The 27,679-nt window shown below is 24.5% G+C and overlaps 2 protein-coding genes across 2 annotated transcripts in view; one reads left to right on the top strand and one right to left on the bottom strand.

The window, feature by feature from the left end:
• LOC105361868 (protein SZT2-like) overlaps nt 1-4,746 on the bottom strand; it is a 4,962-nt gene extending 216 nt beyond the window's left edge. The window contains exons 1-7 of the mRNA XM_011499152.1: nt 4,656-4,746; nt 3,886-4,203; nt 3,689-3,766; nt 3,212-3,620; nt 2,772-2,992; nt 2,051-2,685; nt 1-549 (exon numbers count right to left, since the gene is read on the bottom strand). The exon at nt 1-549 is cut by the window's left edge and continues 216 nt beyond it. Of these exons, the coding sequence (XP_011497454.1) occupies nt 1-549; nt 2,051-2,685; nt 2,772-2,992; nt 3,212-3,620; nt 3,689-3,766; nt 3,886-4,203; nt 4,656-4,676 (2,231 nt within the window). The 5' untranslated portion in view covers nt 4,677-4,746. The remainder of the gene's footprint in view (nt 550-2,050; nt 2,686-2,771; nt 2,993-3,211; nt 3,621-3,688; nt 3,767-3,885; nt 4,204-4,655) is intronic.
• An 810-nt stretch (nt 4,747-5,556) lies between these two features.
• LOC105361866 (non-lysosomal glucosylceramidase) lies at nt 5,557-24,862 on the top strand. The gene is made up of 14 exons (XM_011499148.1): nt 5,557-5,748; nt 8,018-8,106; nt 9,762-9,942; nt 10,687-10,967; nt 12,371-12,634; nt 14,320-14,449; nt 15,107-15,361; nt 15,998-16,242; nt 20,112-20,266; nt 20,506-20,609; nt 21,512-21,654; nt 22,564-22,670; nt 23,443-23,634; nt 24,516-24,862. Exons 1-14 carry the CDS (start codon nt 5,615-5,617, stop codon nt 24,732-24,734), a joined length of 2,499 nt encoding a protein of 832 aa, XP_011497450.1. The 5' UTR covers nt 5,557-5,614; the 3' UTR covers nt 24,735-24,862.
• Nucleotides 24,863-27,679: the final 2,817 nt, after the last annotated feature.

The following is a 27,679-nucleotide window of genomic DNA, read 5'->3' as shown; positions in this document are numbered from 1 at the left end:
TCTGGAAAAATGACGGTGCTGAGGTCGATAGGCATCCGCTCGTACCTAATAAGAATTTTCTCAAGGGGCTTGTGAAGAATTATGCAGCACGGCACCTCTCTATGTTCGGTCCGTCGACTCGGTAGAGTGAGCTGGGCGAGCCGTCCTAGGAGGTCGGCCATGACGTTGTGCCGGACGATGCCTTCGGTACCCCCGGCGAAGGCTACGTTCAGAACGACGCATAGGGCCTTGCAGCTGATGTTTATGAGGGAGAAGGAAATCGGCGGTTTGTCGGGCTCCTTGTGAATGAACTGTACGTATGTGTGATTCTCGACGAGGACGAAAGTCGCCCAGGTCTTGAGCATGGCATAGAGGACAGCTGCTGCCTGGCGGTACTGTACACTCTGAAAGCGACCGCTCTGATTTGCCTGATGCAGGTGCTTCGAGAGTGGTCGATCGTGAAGAAGGACGAGGGTTACCCGCTGGGAGTGTAACCAACGTGGCCACTGATGGGGCTCTAGAGAGACGACCGGCTGCCATATTTGGCCAAATTGTGGGCACGCAGCATCGCTGAAAAATATTGTATTTCTCTTTTTGTGCTTTATGTTCATTCGTTTTAGATGACGTACTTCAATACGAAATATATATTAATAAAATCTGCTTTCAATTTGATACATTGTTTTTCAAATTTGTATTTAAAATTCTACGGACTTATGATGGCATAACATCGAATAACAAATCGTTAGAGAAACACTTGATTGATAATTTGAACATAAACTTATCTCATTCAATCAGAGATAAATGTTTAAGTTACGTGTGAATGTAATTGTATAGTAACGTAAATGCAATATGTACATATAGACTATAATTTATACAACAATATTCACTAGAATATTATAAATAAAGTATTATAATGTATGATTGCTTAAAAGAAATGAGAATTATAATAATGTATCGTTGTTGTCAAATTATTGTACATTGCAGACAAAAAGAGATATTATTTGTGAAATAAATTTTTATTATGAGAAATTAAAAATGTCAAAATCAGTCGCTATTGATTGTACTATTTTTTTTTTTTTTTTTTTTAATAAAACACTAATTTAATCGCACGAAAAGCAAATTCGTACAACAAACGTGCATTTTTTAGCCATATACATAATTTCGAATAACTGTTATCTATTTATCGATATAAAGTAGTTAATTAATATTTCATTTATGTTTCTTCTAATATTAATAAATATCTTGATAGAAAATTAAACTGATTTCAAAGTGTGGTTTTTGATTTTGTATATAATATTGAATATTGGTTTTTCGAATCATGACATTATTCAGTATAACTTGCATAAATGCACGCATAGAAAATAATTTTTAAGATAATCATCTTTGCATTATTTTTTATGAAATTAATTGAAAATTCATATTTATACAAATGAATTAAGTGATACATGGAGTAATATATTTAGGCATAATTTTAATTTCACATAAATTTAACAAATTTATTACTTCAAATATAATATTTGTTAATGTGTTTTAAATTTGAGAAAATTTAAATTGCGAATCAGACTTTGGAAATTTATACCTAAAAAATAATTGTCTATAACTTAAAGTACAAAATCCAATAGAGCTTCAATTTTTATTTTGGAGATTTTTATTATACATTGATTTTTATTCTCTAAATAATGTTTGGAAACCTGTATATTTTTAATTTTTAATCAGTTTTATCTCGCGAATGTAATTTTTGTGAATTATTCAAATTTTTAATTCTGAAGAACTTTATATAATTTATAGTTAATAAACGCCAATAAATAATAAAATAAAAATAAAATAGTAAATATTAAAATAGTCAATAAATAATAACAATAAAAAAAAATGTATATTTAACCTTTTAATAAAGAACAAATTTTCATAAAACAAAGTTAAAACATTAAGAAATTGTAGCTTCTCATAATAGATAAGAATTAATTTTAACAGTATTATTGCAACGAATATTTTCAAACGTATTATTGCAATTTATAAATTTGTGAATAATATAAATTGCTTTTTATTATCTACTAAATAATCTAAAGTGTACCTAAGTTGAATAGAAGTTGATGAAGATGTGGGTAAATAAAATACTGGCATACCACTTCTAATGGTATCTGGAACATTGTACCAAGTCCAACCCATACCTGGAAACCAACTAAAATGTGCCAGCATGCTATCGCAGTCTGTTAATGATGTTAAAACAGTCCAAAATTGAGAAACCATATTTTGTCTGTATTGTGACTTTAGTGGTTTTTTTGATAGACATGTTATGTCGTGTAAAAACTCATATGGAGCCTCTATTGTAATGGTGTACTGCATTGTATTACAAATTGAAAGAGACTTTAAGAATCTTGGACACATTACAAGATATTCTACATAAACATGAGTCTTCCATGGAAGGACAAAACATATTTCTAAACAACCGTCCCTCATAACTGTCTTTTTTATTAAATAACCTTCACGTAATCTACAACATAAAAGACTGTTAAGAGTACAAGTAACTTGATCATCTATCTGTTTCTTTCTAAGAAGTTGAGGTGGCTCATGACCATAAAATAAGTTATTTTTTGTACGCCATGAATTTGGATCTCGACTCTCTATTTCGCATTGGTCATTTCGATACAATTGCCAACATAATAAATTTTTCTGATACATGTTCATATCCATTTTTTCAGTAACAACCTAAAATAAAATTTGTTTATTAATTTAAATGTGATATAAGAGAAGTAATGGTACACAATCGTTATAACTAAAAAATAATTGATTACAGATAGAGGAAAGATTGTTGTATAACTTCCTAAAGTAGTAGTGGCAAGAAAACGTAATAAATCTGGATATGGTACTAATCCATTAGCACTGTGAGGATGATACGAGCTCCCAACATGTAAAAAGTTACAAGCAGTTGTAGTCGCTCTTAATTGCTGAATTACAGAATCTAATGCATGAAGATCATTTACTCCAACAATTCCATCTGATACTATGACTAAATCTGATAAGAAAGATAATAATTCATAAATAGAAATGTTATATATAATACAAAAACTCATTATAATTGTTATTTTTAGATTAATTTTTAAAATTATATAAAAATACAATAAATTAAACAATTTTAATAATATACTAGCAACTTTGTAATTTAACTTTCAACACAAGTTCTTGAATAAATTTTTAGAATTATATATATATTAAAATATAGTTAATAACTTACGAGCACAACTGTATTCGGGTAGCAGAGATAGTGCTAACATTCCATATCGTAGCATATTTATAAAACCAGTTTCTGGTGAAACCATGGCAATGGTAGACATATTATTACCAGTATTATTTTTACCAATACTTATACCACCTTCTTCGAATAAGCCTCCTACCAGTCTTTCACTTTCTGCTCTTAAATTTTCTAATTGTAAATTAACTAAACTTGTAACTTGAGCAACTTTTTCCTCTAATAAATTTAATTGCATTTCTATTACTTGCATTAAATTAGCAATATTTTCCATAGTGACTAGCCAGCCTTGAACTAATACTTGTTGGGCCGGATTAGTAAAAAAAGGTGTATGAACAATCACAGTTACATAGATTTCTGGACGAATTATTCTTTTACTTCCAGGAATAACAAACTAAAATAAATTTTTATTAGTTAATATTTAACTACGTAGACAATATGTATTTTATTATTTAGACTTACTGGTCTTGTTATACCCTCAAGGCATCGCTTTGTTGCTAAACAAACTTCATCAATAACAATTTCACCATGTTGAATGTCCTAAATGTATAAAATAAAAGGTTTAATAATGCTATAATATTTTAAATGAATATGTTTTTCAAATACTCAATTATAGAATATTAATGTAAACTTATAATTGATTATGCAATAATATTTACAACTGTAGCAAGAGATGGACTGAGATCTAAGCTGAAAACCATTCTGTATTTATGAGCAAGAAATTTAATTATAGTTGATGAGGATACTTTATAAACATATTGATGACTATTTTCAGGACACCATGAATAAATATTTTCTTTGGGAAGTACAGAAACAATTTCTAACTCTGGTGGTTCTTCAAAGTCTGTATTAGGGTTTTGTATACTGATAACAGTATCCAAGTGTTGAAGTACCCATTGTGCTCTGACATAGCGAGATATAGGAAAGCCTTTTTTCATCAACAAGTAAACAGTATCTGCTTCAAGTACTACTGGTTTCTAAAATTTTTTAATATTTTAATTAAAATAATGTAAATAATATTAGATCATTTGTGTTCTATGTATATATATATATATATAATAGTATATATATATATATATATATATATATACTATTATTTTATACAAAATTCAAATTTATAATTATTTTATACGTCTAGATAAAATTAAATATATAAAAATATAAAGGAATAATTATATAATGAATATTAATTAGAAATAAATAACAATAATTGATAAAGATTTGTAGTAAAAAATTTTAATTTGATGAAAAAAAAGGTAAAAAATATATATATTTAAAATTTATTTAAAGATAACATTTAGAAATTTGTTATACAACATGTTAATGAGTATATTAAAAAAAATTGAATTATAAACTTCTTTAAAATAATTAATTTAAGTTAAAATATAAATTAATATTTTTACTTTGGAGATATATTTCATTAATATACCTCATTTTCCGAAGAATCCATGTTTATGTTTTACTATTTACTTGTCATTACACAACATACGAGAACGTTTGACATGTTGGTTGTCTCAAAAATATTCCTGTAAAATTTATAATATCTCTTCATGGTTGGTAATTTAAAAAATCAATGGATAAATATTACATTTTTTATTCTTACAATTATTCAAATAAATATTCAATTCCTACTTATATTTTATTTTTACAATTTACAAATCTTTGAACTTTTTGGATAAGCAACCGATGTTTTCAATAGTAAACATAACCTAAAATACACGTTTACATGCCTACGCATATGCATTAGTATATTGCATATACATACATTTTTTTTTGCGCATAGCTACATTCATAGTTGAATGCACGCATGCATATATATATATATATATATATATATATATACATATATACGCACATATGTACGTATAATTTAGTTCGATGAAATTGTATTCTTGCTAATAGAAGTACGTGTTTCTTTTTCCTGTCTTTCTCTTACACAACTGGATAATTCTATGAGAAAGAGACATACACTAACTTCTATTTTTGGATTTTTAGGTTACGTCTTAGTCATTCGGTGTATGCTTGATAGGCTGTATGTCTTCTTTTTTACTTTTTTTTAAATGCATGTGTAAATGTGGTAATATTTTAAAGTTCAATGTAAGATATTTAATATTTTTAATCAATGTCATTTATAATTATCCTATGTTTTTATATAGGTGTAGTTTTCTTGTCAAAATTGCAGAATATATAAAGCGATGTTTTTGAGTATATAACGACAGTGTTTTTCCTGTTTTGATAGTATAAACATTTTTGATGAGATTAAAATTTCAATATTTATATTAGAATTTTATTTTTACTGCTTTTCTTATACAGTAGTATCATATGTGATATTATATTGAACTAAATTGAATTGCTAAATTGTTTAAAAGCTTAAATACAGTTTTTTAAATGGAAACAACCGCGAAGAACATACCAAAGTATGGTTTTAAAGTTAGACTTGATCACGAATTTCCAGAGAAATGGTCTCAACGATTAAGACCCAAATTCAAGCAAACTATTCAAATGTTGCCACTGGCTTGGAGGTACGTATATTAACGATTAAAAACCGTTAATTTATCGTTCATTTAAAGAAATTACAAAACATCATTTGAATTGTCATAATCTAAACATTTTTAAGATTGATGCCATGACCCATATTTTTTAATATTTTTCTTATGAATAATATATTTTTAACAAAGCATTTTATTGTTGCAAACTAGACAAATATTAACCTTAAATCTAATGAAAGCGCTATTAATTTAGTATAATAATAATCTAGTAAAATTTAGTTAAAAATAATGATAATTTTATAGAATATTTATGAGATTTATTTATGCTGTTAAGTAAAATTTAGTAAATTTTAGTAGTAAATTATAGTAATTTTTTAAAATAAATTTTCTAATGAAGTTTAATTATTCTAAATATCCCAAAATTAAGAGAATAATTAGTTTGATGATATACGATTTATTTTACATATCGAATATATAATATAAATAAAAAATTGTATTAATTAATTACATTTATTTCAACATAAAACTTGAATGAGATATTCTATTAATTTCACCACTATTTAAATATTATAAATTGTTGAAAGTAAATAATAAAAAGAAGCTGTTTATAAGGTATTAAAGCTGAGAAAATATTTATATATTTAAGGAAGTTGTTAGGAAATATGTTTTATAATGCATTAAAATTAATTTAATTTAGAGTTAATAATATATTTGATTGATTGATTTGCATATAAATTGTGAGGCTCAGAATTTATATTACATACGAGTTGTTCGGAAAATCTAAGATTTTTGCAGATAAAAAAAAACTTATATTTTAGTATTTTATAAAATATAGTTTTAGAATTTGCATCCTTATGGCGTCGTCTTTCTTTTCATATTACTGATGACCCAAAGAAAAAGTTTCTTTTTCAAGAAGCTTTCGCAATTTGTAACTGTATTTTTCAATTTATAAATATTTATATCTTACAATACTTGTCGCAATCAAATTTGTTTCTACAGTTTATATTAATTATTTTATTGGTTATATATCAATGCAAACATTGTTTAACAGTACGTAATTTATAATTTTTTAATTAATTTCTTAGGAATTTACTCTATTACACACGATTTTATTTGAATTTTTTTTTATTTTTTTGATTAGGAAAATATATAATTAAATAAATTTAAAAATAAGGAATGGGCAGGTGTCGATGAATATGAATAATTCCGAATGAAATTCTTTTAACAATTCTTACAGTAAATAAGTATTATATATAAAACTATAAGTCATAAGTATCATAAGTATGATTATAAGTAGGCGTATGAGTTTAATAAATGTATAGATTTAATATTTAGCTTATAATTTAAATAATATATTCAGTAACTATTAATATTTATAGAGATATTAAATTATATCTCTTTTAAATTTTCAGAATCTTATTTGTTAAGTTATAACAATATTTATATTGTTATCTAAGTTAGTATTTACTTTGTATCGTTTAATTTCTTTTTAATTTATTATATATATATATATATATATATATTTTAATATTTATTATAGTGTGTACTATATATTTTTCAGTTAACCGAGGATAATCGTATGCATATTGTTAAAATTATAATAATTATTAAATTTATAATTTTTTATTTATTTTTCTTAATGAATCATTATACAAAATTAATTAAGGTTAAATTTTTTAAAAATAGAATAAATGATTAGAAATAGTTTTCATATATAAAAAATATATTGAGTATAATTTCACTACAACTTGGTTATTACATCCTTTTATATATTAATTCTTCTTTAATCGATTAATACAAATGTTATAAATTTTAATTTATTAATAATGAAGATTTTGATAATTAATATTTTTTACTCTAGTACAAAAATATAAGATAATTTTTGGAAATTGTCAATCGATTGTTAGTAAATTAAAATTCTATTTAATATATATATATATATATATATATATATATGTTTCCTTGTTTTTTAATATTATAAAACAATTATATAATAAAATGAAAATTAGACATGGAAACTTTGTAAATATATATATATATATATATATATATACTATTGGGTGTAAAATGGTTTTTAATTTCCTCTATATGCTTTTGGAGAAGTAAATCACAAAAATGATAAATTCCGCTATTCCAGAAACATATATAATAACTGCTTATTAACAATGAATTTTATCAGATATTTCATTTTTTAATATTATGTATTTAATAATTTTTAAGTATTGGATGAAATAATATTATAGATTTGAAGATTAATTTAATGCATACATAATTTTGTTACAATTTTTTTGTTTGTACGTAGGTATGCATTTTACTATGCTAGTATAAGTCGAACTGGTCGTCCAGTTGTAATGGATTATCGGAATATGCAGAATGGTCAACAGATCTACGGTAAATATGAACTTTAAACTTATATATATATTAATTGTTGTATTTAACTTATTTATTATGAAAAATAAACAAGCTCTTATTAAGAAGATATTTTATAATTTACAACTTAATAATACATAACTTCAATAATTATATCAATAATACATAAATCTAATAAATTGTTTTTAATTCAAATAGCCATGATTTAAATTTGTGAAAACTTAATTATCCACACTTATGTCATGTTTTTACTTATTATTATCTACGATATTAATTATAAAGAAAATATATAAACTTTTGAAGATTTTGTTTCTTAGAAAAATAGTAATCTTGTTTCGTAAAATATTAATTATTATTCATTTTACTATAACGGCATATAGTACAAATTTCAATAAATTGATTCTTATAAATTATACTAGTATATTTTGTCGACAAAATAAAAGAAAAATTCATGCTAAATGTATGCCTGACTTAACGATTTCCTCAATGTATGCTGTAGTCACACCACATGTGCATTCACTATCGTATAATACAGATTTTGCGATATGGGATTTGAGAAAACTAGTTCGTTTTTTATTCTCTCTCTCTCTCTCTCTCTCTCTCTCTCTCTCTCTCTATATATATATATATATATATATATATATATATATATACATACATACATATATAACGGACATTTTACTTTACTTTTTTGTAGACATATTTTTTTCTATTCACGTAGTAAAATTGAAGTTGTAAACTCGATGTTTAACGATTGTGGGCGCCGGAGCCTACCGATGGTAACTGGCGATATTTCAAATATTCCGTTTGATTCGGTGCTAAATAGTTAAATAATAATTTAAAATTCATAGCTTTGTATTGTGAAGTTTTTATGAATTTTAAATATCTATTAAACTATCAGAATATCTTACATATATTTCTCTATAATACATATAGTGTTCACTTAAAAAATACGATATTCGACGATAATTTTGCTTTATTATATGTTTATTATACAAATTTTTAGAGGATGGAGTTTAACGAATATTTTGATTGTTACCAAAATAAATACAGAACAGAATAAATACAGAATATAAATAATAAAATACTACGTATAAGGATATTTAGTATAAGTAATTAATTAATTTATTTTTAAATACAACTTTCACGATACTGATCTTTCATATTGATATTGATCAAGAGAAAAAAATAGAACATTTAAGTTTTTATACGACTTCGTATATGTGAATAGTACAAATAAATGTTGAATAAAAGATATTTTTAAAAAAGTTTACTGCTATGAGTGAAAATTTCAATACTAGAATTCTCGTCTTTTCCATTAATAATTTTAATACAGCTTTTAAACAAATATAATTTTTATTAATCATTCTTCTTCTTTGATTTTTTCATAATCAAATTCATGTTGACATTGGAATAAGAAGTTTAAACTGCAATCTCAGTTAAATATACTGCAGCAGAAATACTCGTAATATTTTGAATTAATATTGAACTTTGGAGATTTAATATAACTCGCTGAAGTTAATAATATAAGGAATATTAATATTAAAAAAAAAAATGTATAATACCTATTTTAAAAATTAATTATCGCATGAAATTATTACCAGGATATGTAATACTATGTAAAAGTTAAAAATAAATATAGTAATTCAATGTAATCTAAGTATAACAATATGCAGGCGTACCTATAGGCGGCCTTGGAGGCGGTACTATCGGTCGGGGCTTTAGAGGTGAATTCTGTCGGTATGCATTGTTACCCGGCTTGTACAACTATCACGTTATTCCTGCTAATCAATTTATCTTGACTGTGAGAGATGGTAATGAAAACGCCATATACAATCAGGTCCTGTCGACGAAAACGTAAGTTTTCGCATGTTAATTGCATTGCGCTGTATATGATTTTTTTCCCTTTTTTTCACTCTAATACTTATTCTCTTGGATATATATTTTACTATGGATTAGAGAGATTAGGATGTTGAAGCTTTTTTTTCTTTTATGTAGCGAAAAATAAAAAGTCAATGTTACTTTTTTCTGTTACGAATCATGTATTCAACATATTTTTATTATTAAGTAAAATTTATTTATATCAATAATAAGTCATTTCTATATTGAAAAATTTTAATACAATTAAAATATAATTTATTTTATCTTTGATATTTTTTATCTTTGATATTAAGTAAGAATTATGTGATTAGTAAATAAGTGTTTAAGTATAGTCTATTGATAACATTAATTCTTGACTTACTTCATAACGTAAATGTTTGAAGCATTGGTGGCACATCGATGGCAATTTAATCTAAGTTTTCTTTATAAGCTTCATCTCTATGTAATGTTGTATTCATACAATATTTTTAATAAATCATCAAGTGGAATGGAATGGAATAAATATTTGTATATGATTATAGAATGAACATTGAAAGAAAATTTAATTAAATTATCACCAATTACTTAACAATACATATAAAACTAACAATGAAATCACACCCTCGAAGATGAAGTGGATGGATATTTATTTTCTCTACTTCTTTTCAAACGTTTTCAAGTTCAATACATCGTTTAACGTTATATTATTTAAATATCCATCGTTTATATAATGTAATATAGAAAGCCGAAAGTCTTGAAATCATGGAAGTGGGGTTTCGACGGAAAAAAAGCCTCTTATACGGGGTTGTATCCACGGTCTTGGACGACTTACGAAGTGGAAGAGTGTGGATTGAGGTTAACATGCCGTCAAGTTTCACCGGTGTTACCTCACAATTATAAGGACAGTTCATTACCTTGTGCTGTATTTGCTTGGGATATCGTTAATAGCTCGAAAAAAGATTTACAAATATCTATCACTTTTTCGTTCCAGAGTGGCTACGGTAATAAAGAGAATAGTCAAGGTACGTCTATAAAGAGGTTCTAAGATTTCTTATATGGATATTTTAATTTTTAATAAATATGTTAATAAAATCGTTCGTTTATTGATAATAATATTATTTGCTTGTTTAGTAAAAATAGTTAATTAAATGTCTAGCAAAAAATTTAACCGTGAAGGAAAAAACTCATTGTTAAGATTTTATTTTATCTTTTATGTAATTTTTATTATGTGATCAAGTTACGTAGAGTTAGTTCATTTTTAATTTTTTAATTTGGAAAATCCTTTTTAAAACGATATGTACTTTATGAAACAAAGGATATGATATATTCATAAAAATGATTTACATTGTTCATAAATGAATTTAATATTCAGTATATAATGTAACTATAAGATCCAATTATTCTGGATATTTTTAATACTGACGCAGTAAATTCTGCTTATATATTTAGATAAAAGATTCATATTTATATATTTTTATTTAATACTACGAATATGCGTATTATATATAATGTATAATAAAGTAAGAAGTTTTCATAGAATTCTTTGTGATTTATTGTATATATATATATATATATATATATATATATACTATATATATATATATATATATATAGTATTAATTCATGTTAGTTAATAATAATTATTTAATAAGTGAAGAGACCATTCGCTTGAATTTTTATTTAGTTTTATTAATAATATAATTTTTTAAAAAAAGTTAAAATATCTAAACTATTTTATGTTTGTAATTTTTAATATTTTTATTTTAATAATAAAATGTATTTATCATTCAATAGTAAATTTGTTTATTATTTAAAAATTTTAAGTAACATCAATAAATGACGTAATTATATTTTATTTCAGTTCATGTCAGTCATTGTGTTTACCATAACGATTAACATAATGATTGTAATTCAACAAATATAATTGGATTCTGACACATTTTTCTGTAAATATTTATAAGAAAAAAATTATTTATCTACATTGAGTTTAGCATGATCGATCAAGTTTCAAATACGTCTAAATAAATGAAATAATAGACAACGACTTATTCATATTTAAGAATTAACACATTATTTTGTTTAAACAATCTCGCATAAATTCGGGAATAAATAAAATGTAGTTACTTTCTTTTTTACAAAGTAAGTTTCATTATTTCAATAAAGACTCAAAGCTAAAAGTATACATTACAATTCAGTAATTTAAAAATTTTATGTTTAAATTAAATCGTAATATTTCCAATTAAAATCAATGTTCAATGTAATTTAGTAATGGTAATTTAAATTCGTTCGTAAATTTATATTGATTTGACAGTGGAGATTATGAGGTCCTCCAACTCTGTTTTTCATGAATATATTGAAACGAGCATTCGATGCATAATAGGAAGTGGAGGTGGAGGCTATGTCGATACAATATTAAAGATTTTAGGTGACAAATGGACGGAACTGTTCGACTTGGATGATGTCAGTGGCGCTATGATTCACCAAGAATTCCGTAGTATGCCCTGTACATACGCGATAAGCTCGAGATCGCGGCGAGACAACGACAAGAACGAAGGTAACATCGACGTCGTAAGCGTGACTCGAATGCTGAACTTCGATCCTCGTGGCGATGGCGCTATACTTTGGCAGAAGCTCCAGAACGACGGCAAGCTTTACGAACATAAAGAGCCTAGAGCCTCGAGCAAGTCGAGTAAGTGTACGAGCAGATCTCCTTCGTAAGCTAGCTGTTGTTACTTACGAGCAAATATCTGGCAGATAAATGCTTCGCAGAACGTTTTATTGTTTGGATAATATTATAGAGGGTAATAAATAAGAGATTAAAGTAGTCTTATGTCATTCAGTATATGTAGTTTCACTTGATTATTTGGCAGTTTTATTTAAGTATTAATAGACGTATTGAAGAGCTTTTTATAGCTTTAGTTGCGTTTAGTTGAAGAATGAGAAATTATTCTTAAAACTACATCACTTTACCTATCATATTTGATTCACTTCTTTAGATTTTTTCATCCAATCCATCATGACTATTGTCATTTCAGATTTTGATACAGCTTAGTGATCTGGATACTATTTCATATCATTGAATTTTTTTTAAATTGTCCTTTCAAAGAGTCTTTAATCTAAAGCTCATCTATTTTATCAAACACGTATAACCCTGCGAAAAGTGTATTTATAGTAGATAGTACGAAAAATCTATATTTGTTATCTATTAACGATCATTCAAATAGAGGGGAAACAATTTATTAATTAAACAAACTTCAACGTTTATAATTTCATATGAATAACTAATAAACACAAGCTTAATGAAATGTGTGTATTTATAATTATTTATATGTCATTGTTACTGATTAATGGCAGTTAGTTTATAAATCGATTCTAAGAGACTCATCTAAGTGTACAATATCAACGGTACGCCCATAGCATATGTTTGTAAACAAATATAAATATTTATCCATTATTTAGCGAAATATTTAAATAATTGTTTAATTGCAAAGATTGCAAGAATAGGAATTGTGAGCGTACCAATTGATTTAATACAATTTCAACAAAGAATTATCAACATTCAGATCTTGTTAGATTAAATATATATACATATATATATATAATACAATTGTTAGTTGAAAGAATTTAATATATTGGAATATATAAAAAAACTTTTCACACACGTGCAAAAACATTCGTGTAATAAATATCCGGATAAATTTGTTAAATTAATACAAAAGACATAGATTTTTAAATAAATTTTTTGATTATTTGATAATCAGTTATTACAACCAGACATATAATAATATAATTTATTTATTAGTTAGATTTAAATTTTTTTTTTTATTTAATCGATTTTATTAATCATTGCTATACATAAAAAAAAAGCATTTTACATTGAAAAATATATTTTTCATAATTTGGAGATCTAAATTATTTTTCTACATATAATATATATGAAAATGTATATTTTAGTTAACGATAATTGGTTTAAAACATGTGATGTTTTTCATTAGCATTTTTATAGTACGTTAGAATAGAAATTAAAAAAAAATCTATTATCTTAACTGATGGAAAGTCTAGAGAAAGCAATTAATTTTAATGAATATTAATAATTTTTGATTTTTAAATTAAAGAAATATATAATCCTTCTTATCGATATTTATAATTAAATCTAATGCTTGGTATTCTAATAATAAATAATTCAGTAATATATGATAGAAGCCAATAAGTATTTTTTATAAAAATTTATTAAATAATTAATCTCATCAATAATTAATTGGCGAGAAATTTTTCGTTACTTACTACTCATTTTATAAATATTTTGGTATTTTTATTTATTACATAAAAATTGAATACATATTTATGTTTAAGAATCAAAATTTGTATTTCTAGAGAAATCTATTGCAACAGCAGTGTGCGCCAATACTTTAGTAAAGTCTGGTTCCAGTGGAACGTTGGAGTTTTCTGTTGTCTGGGATATGCCAAAAATTCATTTTCATAATAAAAACACGAATTATTCGAGGTATTTTATATTTATCTTTAAATTACAAGAGTATTTCAATTAAACTTTTCAGATTATTTAAAAATATTTATTGCTATATACGATAGTTGGTTTTAATAACGCACGTCGTGATTCTGTTTATTAAGTAAATAATTGAATTAAAATAATTTAAAGTATCGAATTGTTAATAATCCGACAATTTATTTTATTCCTAGTATTTATTATATTTAACACCATATCATTATCATTACGAATATACTAATATCGATAATGTTTTATTTCATTCATTTACTCATTAATTTTATAAGAACATTTTTTACAATTTTAAAATAATACACATTTTTAATTGTTGAATTATTTACAGCTTAAGAACATTTGTTTGCCCGATGTTGTAAATTTGTTAAGAAATATGATATTATTCAGTAAATAATATATTATTTCAAGTAATTTTAACTGTACACAAATAAAATAATTGAAAAATCAACGTAAGGATTCTGGTTTTGTTATCTCATCTTTTATGGCAGTAATTTATGTGCGTTGATCGCGATGTCAAACTATTAAGTTTGTGTGATATTTAACTTTTAATCGATATTATTAGTGAATATGCATAAATACTTCAAGGTTCTAATCATACGATAAACATACAAGAGGATGAAAAATAAAGTCAGTTCATTACAGGTATTACACGAAATACTTCAGTCCCAGCGATGGATCGAAGGTCTCGGTCGCTCCGGAAATCGCTCGTTATGCGCTGTCTCATTACGAGAATTGGGAACAGGAAATTCAACGCTGGCAGAAGCCAGTTTTGGAGGATGCCGATTTGCCGGATTGGTACAAAAGCGCCCTGTTTAACGAGTTGTATTTTGTTGCCGACGGCGGTAGCATTTGGCTTAGGATCAACGAGACGGACAAACTCCAACCCGATGATCCACGGTAAATGCAATGAAAATAGTTCACCTCATCTGCTACGATTCGGCTTTAATTAGATTTTCTGCTGTTTTGTCACCTCGGTGCAAAATACGTAGTTTTGCTACTCGGATTAAAGAACGTCTAATTCGCGAATAGTCTTTTAATCAATGTAAATGTCTTCATTCGTCTGCTAAAATACTAGTTTGTTTTAACGTTAAATTGACCCAGATTATTTGTTCAGCTAATTTTATTTGTTTTTTTTTTGTTTTTTTTTTTTTTTTTGTTTCTTTTTAACATTCAATCTTTTTCAGATCATTTTAATCAAATATCAATCAATCATTAAGGCCATAATTAATAAAAGTAAATATTTTAATAAAATTGAATTAACGAGATGCGATAAATGCTTTACGCGTATTTCATTGAAATTCATATACCATAAATTGTCTATTTTATCGCTACATTTAAGAATGTTTCAATTAAATTAACTTTTTCTTAACCATTGTTATGATATGATAATTTAATCTCAATGGCAGATTATATTTATAGATAAGAAATGATACTCATGTAGTTACTAAATGAAGCGCAGCAATATCCGTGACAATGTGATTCGCAAAAAATTCCCAATTACTACACCATAAAAATCTCCATTATTTCGTGCAGGATAGAATATGGACGTTTCGCGTATCTCGAAGGGCACGAGTATCGGATGTATAACACGTATGACGTGCACTTTTATGCAGCATTTGCTCTCGCACAGCTGTGGCCTAACCTGGAGGCCTGCATACAGTACGAGTTTCGTGATAGTGTGCACGCGGAGAACCAGCAGCGACTTCAAACACTTTACGATGGTGCGAGGATCCAACGGAAATTTAAGGAGAGCGTACCACATGATATTGGCGACCCTGGTGAGCTATATACATTTGCTTATAATTTTTCATATTTTCTAGACGACGTTAGTAAGATAGATGAAGCTAATCTGCGTAATAACACGCGAGTTTAGCTTTTACGAGGTCAATTCATTCTTATTTGCTTATGTTAGTGCAGAGATCGGCGACGTACACGACCAATGTTTTTAATTTCATAGATCTTTTAATTGTCGAAATTGTATATAACATTGAATCGATTTTAATATCGCACTTTATCTTAATTGTAGTATTGTGAGTAATCTAAAAAAAAAAAAAAAACTTTCGATCAGGTATATTCAAGAAATTTCGAAAGTCCAAATACTCTTTTAGAAATTATTAGATTCAAATATATTTGAGGCATAATTCCATGTGAAAAACGTTTCGCTTGTGATTTATTTCCATAAATTAAATTATTAATTTCTCAATGACGAATAAAATAGTAGATAATCTTTCATTTATTTTCTTAATAAAATTAGTATAATTCTTAATAAAATTTCAGTATTCTAAAATCAGGTACATTCAATCATTGAATGCAATGAATATTAAAAAGTTAAATATCATTAAGATTATAATCAGCTTTATAATGATAAAAACATATAATAAATAATAAGTATAATATGCTAATGCGTAATAAGCTATGTAGCCGAGTTGAAATTGAAAAATTATCTCCATGTCATTCCTGAATATTCTAGGTAATACCATAAATATTTGATTAACTTAGTTTGCGAAATCAAATATTTTAAGTCGAAACTCTTTTCATTATATTAAAAGTTTGAAGTCTGATTTTATTAATATTCTTATCTGCTCGAAATCAAGCTTATGAAGAGTTTGCACTTTCATAACAATTAATTTTTGTCTAATAAAATAGTTTGATAATAACAAGTTAATACAAGCTAAACCGATTAATCGATAAAGTTATAAAAGCAAATCTTTATTATAATTACAGTTATTAATATTAACAATGCTATATTCAAAATTTATAATGTAATAATTATATATAAATTTATAGAATCATAATTGTTTTATGAATTTATCATATAAATAATGAAGAATTATTAATTGAAATATTTTTAGTCGCGTTATTAAGTATGTATAATTAATTATCATATTCTTTCTGACCGCGGAAAACTTTTAAAATTGAAAAATATGACTCTGTCGATTCCCTGTTGAAATAATGAACAGTGAAGTAATTCGAATCCGCAAAGTCAATTTTCGATTAGCATGCGCCAGCGGGAGAAGTGCGATTTGCTATTGTATGCTCAATGCTCTCCATCCACTCGGGTATCAATGCTTTATACATTTCGCAGAAGCAAACAAACTTCATTAATTTATTTCAAACTTTATCGGAAATATGATTAGTTTTTTTAAACGGATCAGATTAAATTTCAGCTCTTATTATCAATAGATATAGTTGTAATGCTATCTAGAAAAAGAACTTTTCCTAAACTTTTAATTAATATAGAGCAGTACTTTTTTCATAAAATTTACGAAAGATCTGAGCTCTTACAATAATTTTTTTTTTTATTATTTATCAATATCATTGAAGAAAGTTATTAAATTGTTAATAAAGCACTTTTATTTTCCATCAATTTAAAGTTGTTTGTTTGATTAAAAAGCTTTTCAGAAAATGTTAGTATAAGACTCAATTTTGATTAAAGTAAAAAAGTTTGTGTTTAGCTCTATATAACTTCTTAAAGATATTAAATTTAAAAATAGTTACCTTTAAATAAATTAATAAGGTCAGTTACGAGATCAGATATAGTTTGAATGGCACAAAATTACCTTTTTACAATTTTTTTTAACCTTTTATAATATACTCATTTTCAATTGTTATGGACATATAATATAATTAAATTACATCCAGTTAAATATCAATATGTAAATATTGATATTTTAATTAATTGATCGGAATTGGGTGAGATGTATTTAGAAAGGCGTTATGCGGTGATAACGCGTAATTTTAAAGTAATAAATTAATCGATAACCTTGTATTTAAAACGATTTAATAGATTCACAAAATATAAAATAATGTTTAAGAAAATGAATTTTTTGTAAAAATTTTTCTAATGCTCTTAATACAAATATAGTGTCAATAATTTCATATATATAGCTTAATAGAGTTTTTTAATTCAAGAGATCAAAAATGCTTGTTGTATGAAAATGAAATAATTTTTACATAATAATCATCGCAGTTGATAATTTTAAAAAGAATCTTATGGCAGTTACATAATTACCCTATTATAGTTACATTATTTTATATTGAATGTTACCTATTTTGTAAATTTCTTAAAACTTTTTTTACTATGCTAAGGTTTTTCCCAATCATTATCTGATATTATTCACAGATTACATAAATCGAAATTAGAAAATTATTAAGTAATTAAAAAAAAGTGAAAACTTATGAGATACATATGAACATTTTCATGTTCTAAAACTCGTCAGAAAATATATTAAGACATCGTTCTTTTAAAAAATGTTACGTATCTTCGGCTATATCATTGAGAAAGTATTTAAATGATTTATAATTTCCAAACTATTTTTGTTTATAATAAATTTATTGTTTTCGATTATTTTTAAGTACATTTCTGTGACGAGTGTTCATTTATAATCTGCACAATTTTTATAAATAATTAATTAATGTTTAAACTTAATCTTTACAGGCTCATTTTATGCTTTAGTTTCTTCAAAAGTTTCAATTTGATTAGATAATTAAGTGATGTAATTATGCGATACCGTATTTTAAAAAAATATAACTCGTATTTTTTAGAATTATAATTGACTTGAGCTTGAAAGATTTATAGATAACATGATGACTTTATTAGTCATATCAAATGTGTCTTGAAAAATAAACGTAATAATTTAAACAATTCAACATTTAACTAATAATTTTATATATTAATTTATCGGAAAAATTTATTGCTTTTTGAATTATTAGTTATATTTTATATAATTTTATATAACAATATTATTATATCAAATGACAATTAAAAAAAAAACCAAAAAAAAAAAAAAAATTAAAGAAAGATCGCCATAAATTATGAAGAAGTGTTGAATATTTTAGTTTAGACAGCACAAAGCAAAGGTGAGAAAGTAATTGATAAGTGCAAATTGAGAATGACTGGTAACTCGGGAAATTGATGTCTAAGAAACTCTGTGATACAGATTTGTCCCAAACTAGTAGCTAGCGATAAGGCACACAAGGCTGAGACTGTAAGGTAAGAGAAATTTGAAGAGGGTAACTTGACAGCCACTGGTCAAGTTACGAATGAAGGGATGAACATTTGTCGTGTTCTGAAAACCGAAGCACTTAAACTTTAATTTAGAATGATTAATCTTTGAATCATTAGATATAGGTCGAAATTTATTTTATGGCTTAGTTTCTAATTTCTTCGGATCAAAATAGATATTCATTTTTTTTATAATAGTGCGCGGGCGATTTTCTATTATAATATATATATTTTATAAATATATTATTTCAATGTTTTTATGCCATTAGCAGATCAAAATATTCTTTTGTGCGTAAATGTTTTTCGAAGGTTATAAGTATTTTTTGAAAGTGGAGTAGAATTTACTTCAATATAATATAATGTAGAATGTAATTTAGAAACATTATATATTTATAATGTTAATTATTTATTATTGTACTGGGTTGAAACGAAACAATTTAATCAAGCATTGAGGTATTTAAATTAAAAGCCAAAGAATATTAATTGAAAATTCTATGAGAAAAGATATCACTTTTATATATTTTATATATTACATAATAATTTTTTATTTAATTAATTATAAACTTTTATAATTTTACATAATAACATAATATTTTAATACAAAAGTATATTTTTTACCTTTTTATGTTACACTATATGTAGGTGAGGAGCCGTTTAACATGATCAACGCATATCCAATTCATGATGTTTCGCAGTGGCGAGATCTTGATTCAAAGTTTATTTTAAGTTGCTATAGGATTTATTTTTTTAATAATAATCTGAAGCATTTAAAAGATTTTTGGCCAACTATAAAAAAGGTAATTGCAAAAGTTATTTATATAATTATTAACTATGTATTAAGCTCTATTTGAATTTCTATTTGACATTATAATGCGATTTTTGCTATAAATTTTATTTTTGATACATCGTTTATTTCATCTACATTTCCAACAGCTTATTATGATAATCACAATATTTAAATTTAAATCATTTAATTAATATTCATATTAGTATATCAGATGTTATATTATATTATGTTAAATAAATTATTCGTCAGTTATTGGAACACTCTATGACATTCGACGAAGATAATGATGGTCTTATAGAGAATGGCGGCTTTCCAGATCAAACTTATGACTGTTGGATAATGAATGGATCCAGGTATGAATATAAATATCGATGTTTCTAACTTGTGTGAATGACATCATTCTATGTCACACCTATGTTTAATATTATTATAAACATACTGTCATATTTTATATTCTGTAATTTTTTTAATTTTTAATCAAAATTTATCAAAAAAAAAAAAAAAAAAACATTGGTATATATTAAAAAAATGAGTTCTCATTCAATCAATATCGACTAATAAATATCGAATACTTATCGATACAATTATTGATAAATATAGTCAACTATGGATAAATTATAAATATATTGACTATAATATATTATTTTTCTTCATAATTAATTGTACGGATGTTACAAATATTGTTATAATCATTATAAGTTTTGAAAGTTAAACTTCTTTTTTACTTTTAATTTAAACATTTGTATATAAAACATTGGATTCATTCACAATCATTTGGACATCATTTGGATAGAGAAATTTAAATCGGTATTTTATTATATCCATTTGTTCGTTTATGTAATTGTTTTATAAATTATTATAATAGTTTGATTATTTCTTTAGCAACTTATTATAATTTATTCATAATGTTATGTTATGTTGATAAGCATATTATTTTTAGTTTTTAATTCCACTATGGATATAAAATCTAAGTTGACATGATTTTTAATATAATATTTGCAGTTTAACTTTAATTATAACATATTTACAAATGTTTAAAAAACGACTTATGCTCTTTATCAAGTTCTTCGTCAAGTTTTCCTTATTTCGTTCAAAACTTAAAAACCCTTACGTAACCTTCTCTACCCTTCTTAAATATTTGCATTTAATTGATTTTTAAGATACTTAATTCATACTAATAATAGAATTATTGTAATTATCAATATATTTAAAAAGTAAATAGTAATTATCTTTAATGTTTGCAATTCTTATTTAGTGCATACTGTGGTAGCCTATGGATTGCCGCTCTTCAAGCTTCCGTAAAAATGGCTGAACTATTGAACGAACAAGAAGATTCTTTTAAATACAAAGAAATATTAGATCGGGCTAAAATAGCTTTCCAAGATAAGCTTTGGAATGGTAAGTAAGTAAGCCATTACCTTATTATATTTACATAAATTTATTATATCATTTTGGGTTGTATTCTTGAAAAATATTCAGAAAAAAGTATATTTGATTTTACATTGTAACGACGAAATATTAATTTTCTTATTTCTACTAAAATGTTCTAAAATTTTAGTTTAATGTATTAACAAATAATACATTAATTTTAACTTATTTCATTATATATAAAACTAAATATATATGTATCATACATGCGGATAGAAACGCATTTATAAAATTACATTTTCTTTTATGTTTTTCATATTCTTGGGTAAACTAAAGTCACAAATAAAGGGAGTAATATTTTGTATAATAATTGTGCAATAATTCTATCATGGATAATAAAACTCGCCAACTAAAATGATTAAACATTTTGTAAAAAGAATTGAATTTTATAATTATTGTTTTTATTTAATAAACAGTTATATTTCGTTTCTTAGTATGATTTATAATTTACGGAGCTTTGAATATTTTACTTTAATTATAATGAAATTTCTATTTCAAACCACAGATTTATAAATATATATATATATATATATATATATATATATATTTAATAGCTATCAAATAAAAAATAGAATTAAGATTAATTATATTTGATATTTTACTGAGTATTTGTTTTTCAAACATTTAGTTTAAATTTTTCATTGTATCAAGGGAAAATTAGAGTCGTAGAATAATTGGTCAAGAATACAATATTAAAATACATCAATCGTAAATTTCAATTAATCAAAAGTATATAAAATGGATATTTATAAAAAAATTAAAAGATTGAAATAAAATTTTAATAAATAATAAATAATTAGAAACCTGTTAATATGCTCACATAGATATAAATAGTAAATCATTCTAATTAATATTTTATATTCCGTCCTTTAATTTAAGGGAAGTATTATAATTTTGACTGCAGTAAAGGTCTGAAAAGAAATAGTATTATGAGTGATCAACTTTGTGGACACTGGATTTTGAGAGCTTGTGGATTTACTTACGAGGTACGAGTGTTTTTTTTTTAAGTAAACATATGATTTTGTAGAGAACTTGAATTAAAAATTTCTATTATTTCGATTATTTATTATATATATTATTATATTGTATTGATAAAATATAAAGAAGTTTAAAATATTTTTGTTTCACTATCTAAATTTCACTATATTTTTGATACTTACAAAAAATTTACAATGCAGAAGGTAGAGGGTGAAATTAAATAAATTATATATTTAAATATTATATATAGTTGCTTAATAATTCGAAGTTAAGTTATAATATGTCACGTAATTGATATATAATGAAAATTTGCTATAATTTTATTATTCAGTCTTCTATATATAAGATACATTTACTAACATTTAATAACATCATTTATTATACGTTAAAATGCAAAAATATCAATTAATTCTATTCAAATATAATAATTATTACTAATCTTGAAAAATTATATGTCTTGTTACATAAAATCATTTTTTATTTATAATTTCATTGCTTTTTCGTATGCATTGAAATTGTGTTTATTGTTTCCTATTAAAAATTATGAACTAAAGGTAATTTCATTGGTGTTAACAAATGGAATATTTTATATAATTTTGTTAAATTAATGGAATAGAAATGAAATACCTTAATTTGCGATGATTAATTTGATTATTAATATTTGATAAGATGAATGACACGAATCAATAGTTTATTAAACGTTTAAAGTAATAAAATAGCTTACGTAAATTTCTTAAATATTTTTTTTCTTTGTTAATCTTATTTAATATTAATTTACAGGCCTTTCCAGAAGATCGAGTGAAATCATCACTGAAGACCATATTTCAAAATAATGTCATGAAGTACAGGAATGGCCAACAGGGTGCAGTCAACGGATGTTTACCGACTGGTTCAGTTGATTACTCCAGCATACAAAGTGAGGAGATGTGGACTGGTGTTGCTTATGGCTTAGCTGCCCTTTTAATACACGAGGTAATTGATTTTATATTATATTAAATTTGTTATATTAAAGATATACTTTTATAAGAAAATATTGGTCGCTCTGATGGAAAATTCTTCTAAATTTAGATGATTAATTTTGTAGAAATTTAGCTTAAGTAGTATTATATTAATATTAATTTTCGTGAATCTTTGCCGATTACTTTTCTAGTTGAATTATGATATGAAATAGTGGAAATCACGGAATAATGTATAAGCTGTTACTTCGAAATATCGAAGGTTTTTTGATTTATGTTTCCAAACTTTATAACTTACCGATCTTTATGAAAAATGTGATTATAAATTATATACCGAAGAGTGCTGAATTAAGCGAGGTATTAGTTTTCATTCAACCCATCATTTCTTTTTTTCAATATGTAGTTGATTCTAATTTAAAGGTTGATTACGAGATTTAATAGATTTTTTATTCTTCTAATAGTTTGATAATTTTTAATGATTTTTGTTAATAAAATGAAAATTTCGACATTCGTTAAGAAATAAAAACATTACACTTAGATAAAGTAAATCAAATATATATAAAATCTAATTTTTTCATAAAAATTCATTTTAATCGTTTTTCTTTAAAAAAAATTCTTAAATTGTTTTTCTTCAAAGATAGTTGTTTTCTAAGCATTTTATCAACTTGTTTATAAATTAAAAAACAAATAATATATTAAAAATAGAAAATAAGTACCGTAATGATAAATAAATTGAGAGTTAATTAATAAAACTTTTTCTTGAAAATCATAAAGTTTAAAGTACGAATATTTGTATAAACATGATCAAAGATTCATAAGGTGGTTGCAAATTTCTTTGGGCCTATAAAAATATATTTCAATATGCTTATAAAGAGAGATTATTACGATTGCTTTCAGGGAATGATTGAAGAAGCATTTCGAACATCCGAGGGCGTTTACCGAACCATCTATGAAAAAATTGGAATGGGTTTCGAGACGCCCGAAGCTCTGTATGAGCAGAAAGTGTACCGGGCCATTGGTTACATGCGTCCGCTCTCAATTTGGGCGATGCATCACGCTTGGACGACGAGAAAGATCAGCTCTGTTGGTACAACTGACGACGCACTAGATCAATAAAACCTACCAGAAATCAACATATATTTAAAATTATAGTATTTGTATATTTCATACTACACAAAAGGCATTTGATTCTGGTAATGGTTGAATTATCCTTTTTAAAATTGATCTTTTACTAATTACAATGGAATAATTTAAAAATAATATAAATACTTAATGACTCTAGCATTTATTATCTATATCTTTATATATGCATATTGAAAATTTTAAATATTCGAATTATCTTGCTATTTTACTAATTACAAAATTGTTTATTTAATAAATATTATTAAGGTTATGTTGATAAATAATTTAATATAAATTTTGTGTATTGAAAATCGCTTTAACAAATCTATTATGACAACGGTATTTTACACATATAACCGAATTAAAAATTGCAATATTCTTTGTATAATACTAGATATTTTCAAGATTAATTACCAAATAATTATTTAAACTGTAATATATATTGAAATGTTTATATGTATCGATACGATTAATTTACATTTTAATGTTTTTTTTACTTGTTAACTATTTTTGTAAATTTGATTGGTTAAAATGATCTTATGAAATATTATTATAAATGGTTTTATGTTATAATTTGATACTAATATGATTGTCACCAAGTGTAAATAAGAGTCACATTAATAAATATAGAATTTTTATTCGTATAATCGATAAACTGTGATCGTTATGTCCAAAGATTGAATGTTATAGCTGTAATAATAAAGAATAATTAAACAAATGGTTTGTTACAATTAACATTAGTCATAATCCTTTCTGTGTTAATATACTAATTAGATGTTATTTGCTACTTCATTTTTAAAATGGCTATTTTTATTTGATCATTAATCAACAAAATCTATTTTATTGCTTTTAATTTGTATTGCTTATTAATTTCATAAACATCTGTAACGATTTAGAGGAAAATATATTAAAAAATTCATCTAATTATTTATTTATTTTTTTTATATTATATGAAGTTATATTATTTCAGAATGTAAAGAGAAGTTTATTACTAAATCAATGAAACAATTTTAAATGCAGAAGTGTATGGAAAAATTTGTTTATTTTAAAGCCTATTATTATAGTCTTATTTAAAATAAATTATTTTAAATTAAATATATATTAACGCATGAAATATACAGTAAAATAAGTCAATTATGTATATATTTAAATTGTAAAATTTATTACGATGTATTTTTATGTTATTTTAAATAAAATACGAACATTTTCTATCAATAAAATAATTTGATTTCATTTAACGCATGAAATAATTACTAAGAGTATAGTTGACATAGCACTGATTGCTTTGGCAATATTTTCATTTTTCACTTTGTTGTGTATATAATATGTAGTTTGCAGGTGCACCGATAATTGCTTTAAATTGCGTACATCTGCCAAGAATTAAGATCTAACTGCATAAAGAGAAGGCAGTAGGAGCTATGCGATTTAAAACGATTTTTTTATGCTTGAATGCTTAAACCTAGTTGCAGGCTATGATAATTTACGCTTTACACGTAGCTACGGAAATCCAGGTTCGGTTGATTTATTTCATTCGCTGTCATTTTTCTGTCAATAATCGCTGCTGTGCCTGATCTATCTCTTTTTCTTCCCTCTCTTCCATTTTCCCGTATACTTGCATAAATGTAAATTTAGCTAACTTTCGATAGTTTAATTCCAAGAGCAATGGAATATTCTTTAGTTGAAGACATTTTAATCTGAAAAGAATTTGAAAAATCTGGTTTTAAAATAGAGATGCGATTTTTTTTTTTATTGTATAATAGAAAGGATTTTTATCTGCTTGTACGCGTGTCCACAGCAAAGGAAATTACATTTAAAAATTGATAACTGTTCAAATCACAGTTATTAAAAATACAATTATTACATATTGTATATAGTTTAATACTTATTGTATATATTTGCACTGAGTTTCTTAAGTTATATAATCAAACTTACGAAAATTTTCCATAAACTAGTTTTTATACCATATTGAACGTTTTCAAGTTGAATAAAATTGAATTTATATATATATATATATATATATTTATTTATTTATTTATTCATTTATTTATTTATTTATTTATTTTTATGTATGTATATTTGAATATATAATACCGGACTATCTCAAGCATTTTAATATAATATTTCGATAAGAATTACTTTATTTGATTTCCTCCCTTAGTTAGATGTGGTAGATTTTATATTCATCCAAGAAAAAAATTTGAATTTAAACGATAAGAGAGGCATAGAATGATATTTTAGATGTCTATTATTAAATTTATTTTTCATTTTCTACGAAATGATATGTACTTATATAACAGAGAAGGTACGTTAATACAAATCAATACATACATTTTTTTATATTTATATGGTATATTATGACTTTTGTAAAAAAGTATTATATCTGTATGAAAAAGTACTTATTTATTATTTAAAACTGTATATACATTTTTAGATTTATATTATTTAGGTAAAAATATAGTAAAAATTTTGTTTACATAAATGGAATCAATATTTTTTACTATAAAGTTTTTAAATTACCTGGAACAAAGTTTGTAGATAAATTTTTATACTTTAATTATGCTGTATGCTCCTTCTAATGTTTATTAATTAAAATATTATAGTTACGAGATGTCTTAATCAAAAATTTTTGAATTTATATTCATTTAATATGTATATTTTAATTTTAATTAGAAAATGGATTAATCAATGACAGTGTTTACACACGTACAATTTTATATTTATATATGTTGTTTACATCAATCATTGAGTAAAATTAAAAATTTATTTATCTACATATACAAATACATATTATTTTATTTTAAAGTAGGCTATACAATATATTTTAATTTCACTTGATTGATATATTTTGCTAAATTCTATTTCAGATATTTTTTAACAAATTTGTCATCGCTAAAAGATCATTAATTGAAACTGTAATTATATAAACTTAGAACTAAATA

This window comes from Ceratosolen solmsi, unplaced genomic scaffold (assembly GCF_000503995.2).
Source record: "Ceratosolen solmsi marchali unplaced genomic scaffold, CerSol_1.0 scaffold2, whole genome shotgun sequence".
Lineage (NCBI taxonomy): Eukaryota > Metazoa > Arthropoda > Insecta > Hymenoptera > Agaonidae > Ceratosolen > Ceratosolen solmsi.
This window is presented reverse-complemented; position numbering and strand designations above follow the sequence as displayed.

Coding starts and splice junctions, on each gene's coding strand:
- LOC105361866 (XM_011499148.1), top strand. CDS start 5,615: ATGGAAACAACCGCGAAGAACATACCAAAGTATGGTTTTAAAGTTAGA. Junction 8,107..9,761: donor GAATGGTCAACAGATCTACG/GTAAATATGAAC, acceptor AACAATATGCAG/GCGTACCTATAGGCGGCCTT. Junction 16,243..20,111: donor ACATGATATTGGCGACCCTG/GTGAGCTATATA, acceptor CACTATATGTAG/GTGAGGAGCCGTTTAACATG.